Genomic DNA, 19,230 nt, shown 5'->3' on the forward strand with positions numbered 1-19,230 from the left:
GAGGAATAATCCATTATCACTATGGTGGGCAGCATGGTGCTAGAGCAGTAGCGGAGAGCTACATCCTGATCTGCCAGCAGAGGGGCGGGGCAGAGAGCAACTGGGTCCTTAAAGCCCATTCCCTGTGACACTTTTTCTCAAACAAGGCCACACCTCCTAATCCTTCTCAAATAGTATCACTTCCTCTCCCTGGTGACTAAGCATTCAAATATATGAGCTTATGGGGGCTTTTCTCATTCAAACCACAAGTACATACATGCCGACTCAAAGGGGGCACTTCAACCATTAATAAATTCCTAGGTCATAAAAACCATTCTGCTAGTCAATAAATTTTGGAATACTATATGACAGGTACTATTATAGGTACTAGAAAGACAGAGATCTATAAAACTCTCTATTTCCCCAATGAAGAAAGCTACCAACAACTATTGTTATAAAGAAAGTAAATCCCAACTTGGTCCATTTTAAAAATAAAGAATCAGGAGCCAGATGCTGGGGTGAGAACCTGCTAGCTTAGAGAGGCAGAGAAAGCACCTAGCTGACCTTCCTAGTCAGCTCTTGTCCCAAAGGAAAAAGCCTTTCTTAGCTCAACTGACAATGCAGGTGGAAAAAGTCTAAAGTAAAGCTAAAAGCCAGAGAGCTGCTTCTTCTCCATGCTCTTTTTTTTTTTAAGCCATCACTGTGTAACTTTTTAAAAATTTATTTATTTATTATGTATACAGTGCACATTATATCACATTATAGATGGTTGCGAGCCACCATCTGTCAAGTTCCCGCCTATCTACTTAATCCCCGTCAGCTGGTTTCTTGCTCTAAATCCTTTGTACAGAAAGCTCTTATATTAAAGGTGTGGGCTAGGGCTGAGCTACACCGTAATCACCTGTTTACAGTAAATAGAAAGTAGATTGATAAGATACAATCCTTAGAAGAAAGTTAGAGAGAGGAAAGGGAAGCTCCGTAAAGGGCAAAGCAGCTAGAGAGAGGAGGCAGCTTTACGGGGATAGTAATAGAGAGACAGGCAGGCTGCAGAGGGAGGAGAAGCTAGACTCCAGCGAAGACCGAATAAGGACTCAGAGGACTAGAGAAGATTGCGGGAGTTAGTTTGAGGCCAAGCAGAGCAATTCAGAGGCCAAGAGAAAAGCTAGATTATATTAAATTATTTGGGAAGGGATTTTGAGCCAGAGCCGCTGAGTTGAACCAGGCAGTCCAGAGCTTAGTAAGTACAAGAAAGGGTAGGTTTATATGCCTAGTTTAGCAGACAGAGGCAGTAATCCTCCCAAGACAGCAATTGAAGCTGGTGAATAAATACAGCCAACTGCAGATTATAATCAGTTTAGAAGTGAATGACAGAGCCAGTGACTCGCACCCAGTACTAGGGAAGCTGAGTTCCAGGGCAAACCTAAGCTTTGTAGTGAGACCCCGCCTCAAGCTATGTGCCCCCAACATTCTGTCTAATTTGCTTTTATACCATGCTAGCTTTCTTCTAATTACTCTGGGAGGTACGTATGTATGTATTTATCTATCTATTTATTGGTACTGAGGATTGAACCCAGACCTTGTTTTTGCTAGGCAATTGCTCTACCACTGAGCAATAGCACTAACCTTAAAGGATTATCAAGGAAGCCAGATGCGGTGGCGTACACCTTTAATCCCAGCACTCCAGAGGCAAAGACTGGCAGATCTCAGAGTTTGAGGCCAGCCTCATTTATAGAGCCAGTTCCAGGACAGAGAAACTCAAGAGTGCTGGGATTACAGGCATGTTCCACTGCACCGGACTGGTTTTCTGTTTTATTATTTTATTTTGGCAATTCTGGGAAAGTGAATCTAGATGAGTGCTGTACCATTGAAGTCCAGCTTCAGCACTCCCTTGCCATTTTAAATATATGTACCATTCTTCTTCACCATTTCACCCTTGCTGTTTACTTCTAGGTATGCTGCAACCAGATATTTAGTGAAATTTATCACTTAGGCTTTTTTGCCCCCCCCCCCAAGACACGGTTTCTCTGTGTAGCCTTGACTGCCCTGGAACTCATTCTATGTACCCAGGCTGGCCTCAAATTCAGAGATCTCCTGCCTCTGCTTTCCGAGTGCTGGGATTAAAGGTGTGAACCACCGCCACTCAGGCATCTTTAAAACTTTAGAAATTACTTTAGATAGATAGATAGATAGATAGATAGATAGATAGATAGATAGATAGATAGATAGATAGTGTAAGTGTGTAATAGTATGTGGCAGTCAGAGGACACTATCTTAGTTAGGGTTTCTATTGTTAAGAAACATCATGACCAAAAAGCAAACTGGGGAGGAAAGGGTTTATTTGGCTTACACTTCTGTGTAGTCCATCATTGATGGAACCAGAACAGGAACTCAAGCAGGGCAGGAACCTGGAGGCAGGAGCTGATGCAGAGACCAGAGAAGGGTGCTGCTTACTGCCTTGCTCCCCATGGCTTGTTCAGACTGCTTTCTTTTTCTTTCTTTCTTTCTTTCTTTCTTTCTTTCTTTCTTTCTTTCTTCCTTCCTTCCTTCCTTCCTTCCTTCCTTCCTTCCTTTCCTTTCCCCCAAGACAGAGTTTCTCTGTGTAGCCTTGACTGTCCTGGACTCGCTTTGTAGACCAGGCTAGCCTTGAACTCACAACGATCCCCAGAGTGCTGGGATTAAAGGTGTGCCACCACACCCTGCTTCAGACTGCTTTCTTATAGAACCCAGGATCACCACTGCTAGGGATGGTACTACCCACAGTATGCTAGGCCCTTCCTCATCAGTCACTAGTTAAGAAAATGCCCTACATCTTATGGGGGCATTTTCTCCTTTGAGATAACTCTAGCTTGTGTTAAGTTGATTTAAGACTAGCCAGCATGAATACCCTCCAGGGACTGGTGGGTTTGAAGACAAGTGCTTTTATATCCTGAGCCATCTTGCTGGCCTCAATCTAGCATCTTTTAAATTTTTTAAAAAATTTTGAGTTGTAGTCCTATCTGTCCTGGAACTCACTCTGGCCTTGACCAGGTTGTCCTCCAACTTAGAGATGTGCCTGCCTCCAGAGTTCTAGGATTAAAGGCTTGCACCACCATCACCTTGCTCAGCCTAGCATCTTATTCAAGACTGAGATGGTTTAGGGACTTTATAAGTATTGCATTGTTTCCTATGCCTAGGTAACTCAACTAGTTTTTTCCCTATGAAACTGTATTCGTATCTCGTGTTTTTTTTTTTTTTTTGAAAAAAAATCTGTTTTGTTTTTCAGGTTCATGGGGGTGTGTGTACATCAAGGACAGTTGCATGCACTTACAGAGGTATGATTTACATAAGTGTGCTGAAGTAACTTCTTTGTCTTTGTTTCAGCATCTGTGATCTATTTTACTTGTGTATGTAGGCAAAATGCATGTGCACTTATAATAATGTAATTATATTATTATATAAATAGCAGTGTGTTTATGTAGCCAGTGTTTGCTACTTTGTGGGTTCCTCTTTTTCCCTCCCTTCTCCACCCTTTTCTTCCATCCTTTCTTTCCCTAACACTAGATAAGAGAGAAAAAAGAATAGAAAAGGAAAGAGATCCCTAAATAAAGTCATTAGACTACTTTCTGCTGTTTAAGGGTGTTGCACTCCTTGCGGTAAGTTTGATCTTCGCCATTAGGATATCTAATTTCTTCTTCCTGTTTCTTCTTTGCAAATGACTTCTTAACAAACCGCAACCAACAATCAACTACCAATCAATAACCTACCCCACCTCTTGGGGGCCCTAGCATTTATATACCCTCTGAAAAGTCCCCAGAGTCCCAAAGGTCACACAATCACAAAAACTATTTGCAGCTGGCAAAATCAACCCCCTGCTAGAGCACAAGGCAAATCATAGTCAGCTGCAATGAAACAGCCTCACTTCCTGATATTAAAACGAAAATATACGTTCTTGCCCCCGCCCCCCGCCCCCAGGCTTTCTCTATGTAGCCTTGGCTGTCCTGGGCTTACTCTGTAGACCAGGCTGGCCTCGAACTCACAGAGATTCATCTGCCTCTGCCTCCCTGAGTGCTAGGATTACAGGTGTGCACCATTGCTCCTGACTTTATTTCTACGTTTTTAAAGAAAGAAAAATTCCAAAATTCTTACTACATGCTTGTCTGTTTCCTTGGGACAATAGCCTTAGCTCCTATGCTCTTATATTACCTCATAATACTTCCTGAGTGCCCACAGAACATAAGTGTCCCAGTGTAAAATTGATTCTTCTGGATTTATCCCTTCATGAAGAAAGGATGGCATGGCGTGGCTTGACTGTAAGCCATTTCCTGGCAACAGATTCCCAGACCACTTCTAATTGTTTGTTGTCGTGATCTGGATTCAACTGCTCTGGTTTCCTCATTCTTTGTACTACTCATTAGAATCAGTAGTACAGATGGGTAGGGGCACTGTGATGTGGTTGTCTTGGAACCAGAGCCACTCTCTCAAAAGCTTCTCAAGCTCAGGTGCTAAGTACCTGTAAAAGATGCTTGAGTTCTTCTTGGAAACATTCCTGGAGTCTAGGTTGAACTTACCTGGATAGGTCCCATTTATGGTCTTTGTTTTGTTGAGACAGGTCTTACTATACAGCCTCAGCTGGTCTTGAACTAGAATTTCCTCTGCCTCAACTTCCTGAATGTGCAGCTGCTTACCACCACACCAGGACTCGCCCACATCTGCATTCTTCTTTTCCAATAATTTTATTTATTATTCTTTAAAAAAATTTTTTTTTTTGAGACGGGTTTTTCTGTGTAGCTTTGGCTGTTCTGGACTGTTTGTAGAGCAGGCTGGCCTTGAACTCACAGAGCTCCACCTGCCTCTGCCTCCCAAGTACTGGGATTAAAGGCTTGCACCACCATGCCTGGCTTAATTTGTGTGTGTGTGTGTGTGTGTGTGTGTGTGTGTGTGTCTGTGTGTGTCTGTGTCTGTGTGTGTGTGTCCCCATCCACAACTTCAAGTGATTGGTTGGTTCCTTCCTTAGAATATGCAGGTTTGAGGAACCCAGCGTAGGTTGTTAGGCATGGTGGCAAGCACCGTTAGCCACTGAGCTGCATCACTGACCTGATCTTTTTTTTTTTTTAATTACTTTTTTGATTTTTGTTTTTTTGAGACAGGGTTTCTCTGTGTAAAAGCCTGGCTAACCTGGAACTCACCTTGTAGACCAGGCTAGCCTAAAACTTGTAGGGATCCATTTGCCTATGCCTCCTGAGTGAGCCACCACCGCCAAGTGGCTGCTGCTACTTCTGGTTCTTCTTTCTTTTTCTCTGTGTAGCCCTGGCTATTCTGACTCTGATATTCTCCCCCCTTCTCTCTCTCTCTCTCTCTCTCTCTCTCTCTCTCTCTCTCTCTCTCTCTCTCTCAGTGTGGGTGTGCACGTATACCATAGCTCAGAGGACAACTTTGTGGAGTCACTTCTTTCCTTCCACATTTGGATGGATTCCAGGGACTGAGCGACTCTCTCTCTCTTCCTATGTGTACAATTTGTGGAGTCAGTTCTTTCTGTGTGGGTTCTAGAGATTGAGCTGAGGTCATCCAGCCTTGGCGGCAAGTCCCTCTACTTGCTGAGAAAACTTACTGCCTCCACCCCGTCTCTATTATATAAAGCTGTCTTAAAGAGAACCAACTCACAAAAGCAGCTCTCTGATTCCACATGTGCAACAGCACATGTCCTTCTCCCAATGACAAAATAAAACATTTTCCCCCCTAGGGACACCTTTCTTCCTAAGAGGCACCCAGATAGATCTCAGTGACTTTAAGGCTAGTCTGGCCTAATATGGAGTTTCACAATAGCCTGAGCTACCCAAAGAGACCCTGTCTCAAACATGCACCACCACCACCCCACTAAAAAAAGGTCTCCTAAGCATCTAGGTTTGACAGTCTTTGTTCTAAAACATTTTTACATTTCCCACAAAATATACCAAAAGGTAAAGTGAAGAAACTTAGGAAGGAAACTTGTTTAATGGGATTTGCCAGAGTATTGGTTTCCTGTTGACTTGGTAATCATCCTTAATACCTTAAGAAAGCCCCTTGTGCCCCATATGTCCCTTTTTCAGTTACTGAAGGCTAATATCAGGCCAGTCCCAGCACTCAGGATGTGGAGGCAGGCCTGGTCTACACAGTGAGTTCCAGGCTATCTAGAGATCTCAATAGAAAAAAAGAGTACAGACTGTCTTGCCTCTTACGTGGCCAGAAGGATAGAAGGAATGGTGAGGAAGTCAAGAACACAACCGCTGACATCTTTGTGGTTTCTTAGGTTTTTTAAGACAGGGTTTCTCTGTGTAACAATGCTGGCTGTCCTAGACTCACTTTGTAGACCAGGCTGGACTTGAACTCACAGAGACCCACCTGCCTGTGCCTCCTGAGTGCTGGGATTAAAGGCCTGCGCCACCATGCCTGGCAACCTTTGACATCTTGATTGCCTAGGTTTGAATCTATCTGTGCTTCCATGCTTTCACATGTTAAGTGGGGATAGTAATAGTTTCTTCTGTAAGGAGCATAGGGAAGAGGTAAAAACTGAGCCTTTAGCACACAAGGCCTCTGGGGAGAGGAGTAGATGGTGAGACAGGAAGAAAAGCTGGAGAGCTTGTTGGTCTAGAATGGAATTTCAAGGAGGAGGGAGTAATTAAATGTGACAAATCTTGCTAATAAAAGGGTGATCTAGCTAGGACACTGAGAGTATGAAATATAAAATGCTCATTTATATGCATGTGCTTTGCATATAAAACTTGCTTTTAATGCACACTAACTATTGAAATTTGAATATCTCACAGTGACAAGTCTCTTCTGTGAATTCTGGTTTGTTACTTTTCTTTTTCTTTTCCTCTTCCTCCTCCTCCTCTTCCTCCTCCTCCTTCTGAGACAGGGTTTCACTGTGTAGCCTTGGCTGTCCTGTACTTGCCTTGTAGACTAGTGATCCGACTGCCTCTGCCTCCCAAGTATTGGGATTAAAGGTATGTACCACCATGCCTAGCCTTGTTGTTAATTTTCTTATGTTTCCATTAGTGTTAAGTTTTGAAAAGCTTTTTGCTGAATTATAATACAGCAGAAGATATACTCTATGGGCCCAGTAACCGAACTCATGCATTACTTATAAAAACAAGCAGCTAAGCTGGGCGTGGTGGCGCATGCCTTTAATTCCAGCACTGAGAGGCAGAGGCAGGTGGATCGCTGTGAGTTTGAGGCCAGCTTGGTCTACAAAGTGAGTCCAGGACAGTCAAGGCTACACAGAGAAACCCTGTCTCGAAAAACCAAAAAACAAAACAAAACAAAACAAAACAAAAAAACACCCAAACAGCTAGAGCCCGATTCTAGTTTCTTGGTGTGCTGTGGTATTGCCAGTTTTCTCTTACTTTCCTTGTTTTCGTATTTTTGTTTTGTACAATCCCATTCATTTCCCAGTCCTTCCATGACTGCCTCCTCCTTAGAGATCAGCTGGGCATGGTGGCTGACACCTGTAATCCCAGCATGTGAAAACAGGATCAAGGTTCAGTCTGTTAGGGTAGTTAACTTAGGAAGTTGTTGTATGGGTTGGTATGTGCCTCTGAGCTCTGTTAGACTTATGTAATCTTTGAGCGTAAAGTGAAAGGAAACTCTATGGGTTCAGTGACCTACCTCATGCATTATTTATAAAAAACGAGCAGCTAGACCCCGATTCCAGTTTCTTGGTGTGCTGTGATATTGCCAGTTGTCTATTGCTTTCCTTGTTTTTGTATGGCCTAGTACAAAGTATTCCTCCGTCCTAAATTGCCCTGAGCTGGATGCAAGGCTGCCAGGTTTTGTCCTGCGTTATCTTAACTTTGGCAGCAGAAGCATGCGTGTCTTTCAAGTGTGAGGCAGTTCTGGGGATGCTGTGGTGGCCCGTGGGAAAGAAGACCACTGAGAATACCAGTTGTAAATGCCTCTTCGATGCAGAGATCCCTAACGGACTAGTGACAGTGAGCAAATAGCAACTTTGAGGGAAGCGCTGGGATGTAGCTCAGGAGTAGAGGCCCCAGGTCCACTACCTAGTACCAACAAAACAGAGAAACAAACCACAAAATGTCAAGGGAAGAAGATTTCACTGTCACACGAACATGTTGAGTGAAGCTAGAAGGGGCTGCTTCAGACAGGTGTGTGGGATACAGTGTGACTGATTTCTCATTTTCCTGTCCTGCAGCTGCCATTGCCTTTGTTTACATTCCTTTCTTAGTCTGTGCTTAGGTTCCTACTAATATATTGTAGCTGTTTTTCCTGCCTCTATTATTTGTTTTGTTGTTCTGACACAGAGTCTCACTATATAGGGCAGACTGGTCTATAACTCAAAGATCCACCTGTCTCTACCTCCCTGGTGCTGGGGTTAAAGGTATGAGCTACTGTGCCTTGCTTTCTAGTTTTTCTTGACTTCTTTTGATCTGTCCAAGTTGTCTTCTTCAGGCATATGCTTCTCTTTCATATTTGTTTAGCATTCTGGACCAAGTATAATCTAGTTTCAGAATATGATCCCTCCTTTAATAAGGTGGGTGTTTTTGTTGTCTTCTATATACGCTGATTTATAGGTCTAGGAATGTCTTAATCTCTTCTCTCTCCTATATATTCTCCTCATTTGGGGGATGAAGGGGTTTGAGACAGGGTTTTTCTGTGTAGTAGTTCCGGCTGTCCTGGAACTCTCTTTATAAACCAGGCTGGCCTGGAACTCACAGTGATCCTCTTGCTTCTGCCTCCTGAGTGCTGGGATTAAAGGTGTGCGCCACCATGCCCAGCCGCCTATGTATTTTCTAAGCTTTGTCAAGTCCCAGGTTCTCTAAGGAAGCTTAGCTTACTAGATAGGACCTATAAAAATATCAAAAAATATCCTGTGGAGCACTTAGGGAGGCAGAGGCAGGTGGGTCGGTGTGAGTTCGAGGTCAGCCAGGTTCACAAAGCAAGCCCAGGACAGACAAGGCTACACAGAGAAACCTTGTCTCGAAAAACCCAAAACAAACAAATAAAAAGTCTTTATTTTAAAAGGTGATATGAAGCTGGGCGTAGTAGCTCATGCCTGTAATCCCTGCACTTGGGAAGCAGAGGCAGGCAGATCACTGTGAGTTCGAGGCCAGCCTGATCTACAAAGTGAGTCCAGGACAGCCAAGGCTACACAGAGAAACCCTGTCCAAAAAAAGGAGGGAAAATAATGGTATGAAATATCACATCTCATATCCTTTCATATTTACAAGTTTCAGTCTTTTTAAAAATGTATTAATGTGTATAGGTGTTTTGCATGCATATATGTCTGTGTACCCACATGCATGCCTGGGGCCTATGGAGAGCAGAAGAAAGTGTTGAATTCCTTGGACTTGGAGTTGCAGATGGTTGTAAGCTGCCATGTGGGTGCTGGAAGAACAGGCAGGTGTGCTCTTAACTGCTGAGCCACCTCTTCAACACCACACCATTTGTTTCTCTCGCTTAAACTTCTACTTACAAGATGGACAAACATGTTTCTACAAGTACATGGCATCTCATTTGCTCATTTGCTTGTGGAAAAGGTGGCATATTAAAAAATTTTTTTTTTTTGCTTTGTTCAGTTAGGGTTTTTTGTTTTTGACTTTTAAATTTTTATTTATTTATTTTTGCTTTTTGCTTTTAGAGACAGGGTTTCTATGTGTAATCCTGGCTGTCCTGGACTCAATTTGTAGACCAGGCTGGCCTCAAACTCACAGAGATCCTCCTGCCTCTGCCTCCAGGGTGCTGGGATTAAAAGCATGCACCACTGTGCCCAGCAGTGCTTTGTTCATTTAGTAATAAGCCTCTAAATATATTGTAGTACATGGTTGGTGCTCTTATTTTTAGTAACTCCATATGACATTTGAGAAGCAAATATTTGAAGTTGATAGTCTTACTGACAAATAACAGAAGCGCTCATATAGTTTACTTTTATCTTTACAGGAGTTTTTCCTCACTTGCTTCTAGCTATTTATGCATTAAAATATTTATTTAGTTCTTTTAACCATGTATCCACTACTCTTCTAGGTACTGAGAATATAAGAATGAATAAATTAAAATCTTTGCTTCCATGGGATTTCTGTTATAATCAATAAAAAGTGGACAGAAGACTTATACTAAAGGAGAAAGGAAATTGTATATGATGCTTACTAACCAGTATCATATATGGTTTCACCTAAGAGACTAAAGCTTAAGGAAATGAAGGAGGTAAGAGCAGGCATGAAAGTACAGGGCAAAGCAGCAATAGCAATGGTAACTACCCAAGAGGGAGGTGGTAGAGCACTGTATCCATAATAAATCTTTAAAAAGCAGTCACAGAAGCTGGGTGGTGGTGGCGCACGCCTTTAATCCCAGCACTTGGGAGGCAGAGGCAGGTGGATCACTGTGAGTTCAAGGCCAATCTGGTCTACAAAATGAGTATAGGACAGCCAAGACTATACAGAGAAACCCTGTCTCGAAAAGCAAAAACAAACAAATAAAAGTCACAGATCACCCTGAAGTCCCAGAAATACACAGTCCTACCTGAAACAGGTGTACTGGTTGGCAATGGAAAAGATGACAGAAGGTACAAAATAGGAGGTGTAAGGAGTCAGCCTGGGGGCTTGGGATGTAACTAACTTGGTGAAGTGCTTTCCAAGTAAGTGTGCAGGAAGTTCCTGTGCCTAGCTCTGAATAAACCAGGCTTGGTGGAACACTATGTAATTAGCATCTCGGAGATAGAGGTAGAAGGCTCAGAAGGCCAGCCTTGCCCTTGGATGCATAGTAAGCTCCAGGCCAGCCGGGGATGCTTGATCCTATCTCCAAAAGCAAATAGCAGACCACAAACCGCAAGGAACTGAGGCAGTAGTTGAACTGATAAGAAGTGCTTTCCATTCAGTCCTCAGCACACACATAAAAAGCCAGGTGGGGTAGTGGATGTTTGTAATCCTGTGCTGGGAAGGTGGGTAGGGCAGATTTCCTTGGAGTTCACTGGACAGCCTGTCTCGATTAACCTCCAGAAGCCTCAAGTCCCAGTGAAAGACTCTGAAAAAGCGAGATTGTGCAGGACTGAAAAGATGGTTCTGTGGCTAGGAGTGCTTACTGCCCTTTCAGAGGACCCAGGTTCAGCTCTCACTGGAAGAATGAACGAGGGCGCTCACATGGGCTGCTTAAAACCAGTAGCTCCAGTTCCAGGGATCCAGTGCTCCCTGCCCTCTGTGCTCTTGCATGGACATAGTGCATATATACTCATTTGGGCACACACACTTATACATAAAAATAATAAGTAGGCCTGAAGAGATGGCGCAGAGGTTAAGAGCACTGCTGCTCCTCCAGAGGTCCTGAGTTCAATTCCCAGCAACCACATGGTGGCTCACAATGACCTGTAATGAGATCTGGTGCCCTCGTCAGGCCTGCTGGCATACATGCAGGCAGGATACTGTGTAAGTAATAGATAAATCTTAAAAAAAAAAAAAAAAAAAAAAAGGAGGAGGAGGAGAAGAAAAGAAAATCTGAGGCTAGCCCTGGTGGTGCATTCCTTTAGTCACAGCATGTGTGAAACAGAGCCAGGCAGATTTCAGAGGTCAAGATCACCCTGGTCTACAGAGTGAGTTCTAGGACAGCCAGGGCTACACAGAGAAATTGTCTCAAACAAACAAGCAAATAACAAAACAAACCCCAAGATTGTGGCCATCTCATTGGCCCAGCAGATAAAGGCACCCATTGCCAAGCTTGACCACCTGAGATTAATACCTAGGACTCAGGATGGAAGAGATAACCATCTCCCACAGGTTGTCCACACACACGTGGTTTTTTACAAAGTTCATGCATGAATCCGAGGACTGTATAGGGCTGTTGCTTTTCTACATCAGGCTGGAGGGAGCAGTGCTCTTGAGCATGGCCCAAACAACCTGTGTTTCTGATAAAGTTGTTCAGGATTTGGAGATACGAAATAGACTGGATAGAGCTGTCAGGTCTGTCCAGATTTAATTCATGTCTTGAGGATGGGTATGCAGACCAATGGTAGAGGGGTTGCCAGTCATACATGGTACCCTGGCCCCAGACCTCAGTGTCAGGACACTCTACTGCTTCCTTTTTTTTTTTTTTTTTTTTTTTTTTTTTGAGATGGTTTCTCTGTGCAGCCCTGGCTGTCCTGAACTCACTTGTAGACCAGGCTGGCCTCGGAACTCACAGTGATTCACCTGCCTCTGCCTCCCAAGTGCTGGGATTAAAGGTGTGTGCCACCATGCCCAGCTTTTATTTTTATTTTTTTCCTTTTTCCTTTTTTATTTTTCCCTTAAAGACAAGGTTTCTCTATATAGCTCTAGCTGTCCTGGAACTTACTATGTAGATCAGTCTGGCTTCAAACCCAGCCTGCCTCTGCCTCCTGCATGGTAGGATTAAAGGTGTGGGCCACCATGCTGAATGCCAAGACAGGGTTCATGATCTTTTCACAGAAAAGTATTTTAGAACAGACCAAATACTTGGAGTTATTATTTTATTACACTTATGACTTTGTGTGTGTGTGTATGGTCAGGTGCCATGACATACATGTGGAAGTCAGAAGACAACTTGCAGAAGCTACTTTTTTCCTTCCACCTTATTTACATTTATTTATTTAGGTCATTGACACAAAAACACTCACAGTTCTCACCATAGGGGAATGAGAGATAGTTTATTCTGGAGCCATTTTGAGTGACCGTGGCTCAAAAACGCAGATTTATGTTCATGTTCTAACGTGAACACATTTTTACAAAGTTTTTATAGTTTTGTAGAACAAAGACAATCACAAATCAATGTAAGATTAAAATGCATTGTTGGGCATATCATAGAGGAAGGTCCATTAAGATGGGGGAAGATGCTATCTGATGACATTCTTGGCTTTTGGATTGGTAGAAGCTAGTTGCCTTAATGCTAAATTAGTAGACTCCAAAGGTTCTAATCTGTTGTCATAAGATGTTACTGGGGACAAGAAATGGCTATTTTGGTCAGCCAGAGCTTAGCCCAGGGAAAGGTCTGGACTTGCAACATAACAATCTTTCCCAGAGTGCTGGAGTTCCAACCAGCCAAATGGTCTCTCCAGACACAGACACCTTTCAGGAATTTTGATTGGTTCCCTCCTGCCACCATGTTTTTCCTGAGGATGAAACTCAGGTCATCAATCTTGGTGAGAAACACTTACCTGTGGAGCCATCTCCATTGGTTCCATTTTTCTATTTTTATCTGAAATTCCATTTTTTCTGGTAATTTTATTCAGCATTGAGGATTGAATGTTATGACTATGTTAAGCAAAACTAAACCATCAGCTCCAAATCCTGTCCCCAGCTCTTAAATTACATTTTAATCACTAAATTGGGGGAGGGGGAATCCAGTATAAGAAACTTGAAATCTGTTTCAATTTATTTTAATTTTTTTCCTTTGAGGATTTTATGCAATGTATTTCAATTATGGTTACTCCTTACTCTTGCACCTAGTTCCTCCCAGATCCTCACCACATTTCTCTACCCATCTCAACCTCATATCTTTTTTTTTTTTAGATCATCCATTGACTTTTATTTGATTCAGCATTGGATTTGACAAAATCTGCATTTTACAAAATTTTATTTATTTTTTATTTTGTGTTCATTGATGTTCAGGTCCCCTGGAACTGGAGCTACAGACAGTTGTGAGCTGCCATATGGGTGCTGGGAATTGAACCCAGGTCCTCTGGAAGAGCAGCCAGTGTTCTTAAGTGCTGGGCCATCTCTCCAGCCCCCAAAATTCGTATTATTAAAAGAGAAATAACAAAATTTGAGTTTCTATCGAATCTAAGAAGTTTTATAGTCTCTAAAGTATTATGAAAGGAATGCCAACTGAGAACGAGATGTACTTACCACCTGCAGATACTCACAGCCAAGGGAGAACTAACTGCAGGTGAGGTTCAGGTGTGCAGCACGCAGAGGCCCTAGAAGGGCTCTCCCTGGGGGGGGGGGGATTGGAAAGGTGGCAGGGATTCAAAGGTATATGTCGAGTGGCCTCTCTTTTCAAGTGGTACAAGGGACTTAAATCATGACACTGGGACACTTGAGGAAAAGAATGCCCTAACCAGAATATGCTCATTGCATAATTCGTGATTAATATGTACAATTTTCAATAATTTTTAATAACCATTTAATCCTAGGCGTTGAGCCATTGCTGAAGCATAGACCTTCCAGGGGCCAAGCCCTTCAAAGAAAACCGCCTGCCCCTCCCCTGGAAGCCATCTGTCTTCAGGAGCTCGGCTGTGAGGGGTGTGGGCTCCGGAGCCTCTCCTCCCTCCACATTAAAACCTTAACTGGCTTGATCTGGTACAGGTCTTGCAGGTAGCCACAGTTTCTGTGAATTTATGAGCACAGCATTCCTGTCATGTCCAGAAGACACTGTTTTGTTACAGTTCTCATGGATTTTTCTGGCTCTTATGGTCTTTTCCACCTCCTCTTTGGTGATGGCCTCTGAACCTTGGAAGGTAGTAGTGTTACAGAAAGTGACGACCCATTTGTTTATTCTTGAATTGTTATTTGTGTGTTCATGTCTGTTTATGCCATATGTGTTAGGGTCCCCACAGAGCCCAGAAGGAGGAGCTTGAGTTACAGGTGTGACTCATTTGACATTGGTTCTGGGAACCAAATGGGTCCTCTGGGAGAGAGCAATTAATGTTCTTAAGAACTGAGCAATCTCTCTTATGTTCACTTAAGTGTATTTCATATTTTTATTCAACAGTTTATTGGTAAACTTATACAGGCAAGGAGGCTAAAGCCTGTAATTGTTTTGTTTTGTTTCCAGACAGGGTTTTTCTGTGTAACCCTGGCTGTCCTGGACTCACTTTGTAAGCCAGGCTAGCCTTGAATTCAGAGATCCGCCTTGTTATGATCTAAGCAGCGAGGCTGTATGGAGAAATGGAAATCACACCATGTAGCAGATGTATTAGGGGAATGCGGAGACAGTTTCTGGAGGGAAAAGGGGGCGGGGCGGGGGAGAGAAAGGGAGGAGTTTCTTTATAGCTACATAGCGCATGCTCTGAGAGTGCACAAGTGGCTTACGGGGTCTGAGTCTTGCCAACAGGCAGTGACATGTTTCCGGTGACATGCTTCTGAAGTGGCTTTGGCGTTGCCTGTTTTCCCACTGTCGCCGGGACCTTTAGGGGTGGCTGCATCGCTTCCTGTTTACTAACACTCGGCCTCTGCCTCCTCAGTGCTGGGATTACAGGGGTGCAACTTTGCACCTGGCCTGAAACCTAGAATCTTAGTTCTTGTGAGCCTGCGGCTAAAGAGTTGTAATTATTCTTTTGTTGTTGTTGTTGTTGTGTTTTTGTTTTTGTTTTTGGAGACAGGCTTTCTCTGTGTAACAGCTCTAGCTGTCCTGGAACTCTGTAGTGCAGGCTGGCCTCGAATTCACGGGGTTCCACCTGCCTCTGCCTCCCAAGTGCTGGGATTAAAGGTGTGCACCACCACCACCTGGCTGTAATGATGCTTTTAATAGCAAAGATACTATTTTTTGATGTTTTTTTGTTTTTTCAAGACAGGGTTTCTCTCTGTAGCCTTGGCTGTCCTGGACTCGCTTTGTAGACTCAGCGATCTGCCTGCCTCTGCCTCCTGAGTGCTGGCATTAAAGGCATGCGCCACCACTCGGCTTTTATATATATATTTATTATGTGTACAGTGTTCTGCCTGTATGTAACACCTACGGGCCAGAAGAGGGCACCAGATTTCGTTGTAGATGGTTGTAAGCCATCATGTGGTTGCTGGGAATTGAACTCAGGCCTTTAGAAGAACAGGCAGTGCATTTTGTTTTGTTTTGTTTTGTTTTTACAGGCAGTGCTCTTAACCTCTGAGCCATCTCTCCAGCCCTTAAGATTTATTTATTACATATACAATGTTTTGTCTGCATGTATACCTACAGGGCAGAAGAGGGCATTAGATCACATTATAGATGCCTGTGAGCCACCTTGTGGTTGCTGGGAGTTGACCTCAGGTCCTTTACTGCTGAGCCATCGCGCTAGGCCCTTAGCAAAGATATTCTAATGAGAGACACACCTTCCTCTCCCTGTGGCTTTAACACTTTTGAGACAGTGGGCCCCCAGGAATTTCATGCTGTGAGAAGGAAATGGCAAAAACCCAGAGCTACTGGATGATGAAGTTGTTTTCCAGTTTTATACAGTTTGACAACTTGTCAGCCACCTTGCAGTAGAGACTAGAGCTGAGAGCTTTTCGGTCAGTGATGGGTACAACTGTTCCTTGGTCAGGACCTCTTAGTTATGCATAACTTTTGCCTTATTTTAAGCCTAAACATTATATTAGGACTTGAGGTGGGTGTGGGGTGCTGAAGGTGGAGTGTAGGGGGTCATCCAGCCTCTTTGTTCCTCTTCCCAGCATGGCCCCTTTGAAGAAGTCTCTTTTCTTGGGTTTTCACTGTTTATTGGCCTATTGAGGATTTGTGGCCAATCCTAGGTTGTTAGAGCTACTAGGGCCTAGGCACTGACCCTGATAGCTCTGATAACAGGATCACCATAGCTGAGCCTGGGTATGTAGTGAGCTCCAAGATGTAGAGCAGAATCCTGTTTCAAAAGCAAAAATTAAAAAAACATTGTTCATTTCCCTGGATACTGTTAAAGAGGCACCTTAGCCACTTGATCTGGGCTTGAAAGTTCAGAAACATTTAGTCCCTACCATCAGATTCTTACTGTGCTTAGCAGGAGTAGAAATATGTACAGCATATAGACGTGGCACTAAATTATGAGATGGAGGATCAGGAAATGCTTGCCAAAATAAATAGCCACAGCTGGGCTTACAGAGGTGAGTAGAACTGCACAGGGGAGTAAAGGGACATGAGAAAGCACAACAAATGAAACATTTAAATACTCTGAATATAGTGCGGGTTAGTAAAAGGTGTTTTCTAGCCTGAACTAGTGCCCCCTCTTTCTTGAGTCCTTTCAAGCAGGCTGTGGTGAACTCCTGGAGGGAAGGTTGTACAGTGGCACACAGGCCTCAGCCATGCACAGATGGCTATGGATCCTCTCGCTGAGAACAGGAGGCTCCTTTGGTGCATAAGCCTCCCACTGGGCGCTCCTGGGCTGCCTGTCCTGGAATTACCCAGGCCAGTAACAAAGCTTTCTTTTCTTCTTTAGAGCAAGCCAGCGGGATGGGATGTCTGCTAGCCTTTGTGCTGAGAGCAGACCAAGAAGCATCCAGTGGCTAGCACAAAAGCATTGTTAGACTACAGTGAAAAGTAGGCCGGCAACCAGGCCCTTCTCTTTAGAAAGTCCATCCAAAGAGCAGGGGTCCAGCAAGCCTGCATTTGGCTATTTAACATCAAAAGGAGTTTCTGACTTGCTGACGACACAGTCAGTGAGGTAGGATCCTAGGAACTCCTCCCATTGTTCTTCTGAATGTCTCAGTTTGGAGATCCTTGAGTTGACTTTGACTCTGTTTCCTTGGCTCATATCTATTCAGTCATCCTGTGGCAACCATGCTTATAAAATGTGGACTCCAGAGGGAGTTCACCGACTCCTTTTAAAGGATACTTGTGTGTTCATGACTGGTTCCCGAAGGAACTGTCACCTCATATCTAGTTTAGCCCCAGGCCAGATGTCTCAGGCTCAGAAACTGAAACTGTTGCCCTGGGGAAGGGAGTAGTCTCCTTTCAAAGCACTCCAACCAGAAGTCCAGGGCATGATTAAGAAAGAAGTTAGTCCTGGATGTGGCAGTTGCAGGATATCTGTTTAAGCTCAGGATTAATTAACATTTCCTGTAACTAAGGTGAATCTAGGGCAAAGGGCATTCAGCAAAATGGCTTACATATCTGAGAATGGGGGTCACTCTGGCCCTTCAGGCTCTGAAGTTGTGTTCTCAAAGTGTTGACGAGGAATTGAAATTCATTCTCATAGGGTACATTGGATAGGATTTCAGTTGGTCTGATCACAGGGGTGGGAATTTCGTATGGCTTTGATGAACCAGCCTGCCTATAAGCTATCTTTTTGTTGTTGTTTTCGAGACAGGGTTTCTCTGTGTAGACCTGGATATCCTGGAACTAGCTGTCGAGCAGGCTGGCCTTGAACTCACAGAGATCCTCCTGCTCTGCCTCCTGAGTGCTGGGATTAAAGGCCTGTGCTACTACTACCTACCTTAAAAGCCATCTTGTAGTAAAGACAAACTAGGTTCATTCCTGTTTATGATTGGACATCTGTTTCTCAAGGATTGGGCTGTGCCCCACCAGTAACCTCAGCTACAAATGGTACTGTATTGCCAGGAAGCAGGCAGCCTTGTCTTTTGTTTCAGACCACCTTGCATTACTCTCTTTGTTTTTGTTTTTAGGTTTTTTCAAGACAGAGTTTCTCCATGTAGCAGCCCTGACTGTCTTAGATATGCTGGGTTTTTTTGTTTGTTTGTTTGTTTGTTTGTTTGTTTAATATAGTCTTCTGCCTGTGAGCCAGCAGGCCAGAAGAGGGCACCAGATCTCATTATAGATGGTTATGAGCCACCATGTGATTGCTGGGAATTGAACTCCGGACCTTTGGGTGAACAGCCAGTGCTCTTAATCTCTGAGTCATCTCTCCAGCTCCTATCTTCATTTTTCTTAAAGAATTTTTTTTGTAAAGATTTAATTATTACATATATAGTGTTCTGTCTGTATATATGCCTGCACACCAGAAGAGGGCACCAGATCTCATTATAGGTGGTTATAAACCACCATGTGGTTGCTAGGAATTGAACTCAGGACCTCTGGAAGAGCAAACAGTGTTTGTAACTGCTGAGCCATCTCTTCAGCCCCATGCTATCTGCATTTTTAAAAGGTTGTTATGACCACCTCATTACAGCCACCTTACAATCATGTCTTTGTTTTAGGAGGTCATTATGACTAACTTGTTATGCTTATGTTTTGCCAACCAAATCCCCCATTTGGAAACTCCCTACCGCTGAGCTAAAAAAACCTCATCTTGCTGGCCTGGTGGTGGTGTATGCCTTCAAGCCCAGCTCTTAGGAGGCAGAGGCCAGCAGATCTCTTTAGAGTTTTGAGGCCCACCTGGTTTACAGAGCAGGACAGAGCCAAGGCTACAGAGAGACCCTGTCTTGAAAAACAAAACAAGCAAGCAAGCAGACAACTCACCCCCCCCCCCAAAAAAAAACCCCAAACACTTATTTTCCTTATGCCCAATGCTGATTTCTTGAACCCCACCTTATGGGGAGGCAAGTCTGTGTACACGAATAAAAAAGCTTGCTTTAATTAATTTGGCTATAATGATTTGGGCTGGTGCTCTTTCCCCTGCCATTTTTGGGATTAACATTTTCT

The 19,230-nt window shown here is 43.6% G+C and overlaps 1 protein-coding gene across 1 annotated transcript in view; it reads left to right on the plus strand.

The window, feature by feature from the left end:
* Positions 1 to 19,230, plus strand: part of TESK2 (testis associated actin remodelling kinase 2) — a gene marked incomplete at its 5' end in the record, with an annotated part of 77,953 nt that overhangs the window by 36,201 nt on the left and 22,522 nt on the right. Inside the window, one exon of the mRNA XM_084786577.1 lies at positions 3,242 to 3,290. Within this exon, the coding sequence (XP_084642703.1) occupies positions 3,242 to 3,290 (49 nt within the window). The remainder of the gene's footprint in view (positions 1 to 3,241; positions 3,291 to 19,230) is intronic.

This window comes from Acomys minous, assembly GCF_964271855.1.
Source record: "Acomys minous genome assembly, chromosome: 6".
In the NCBI taxonomy this organism is placed as follows: Eukaryota; Metazoa; Chordata; class Mammalia; order Rodentia; family Muridae; genus Acomys; species Acomys minous.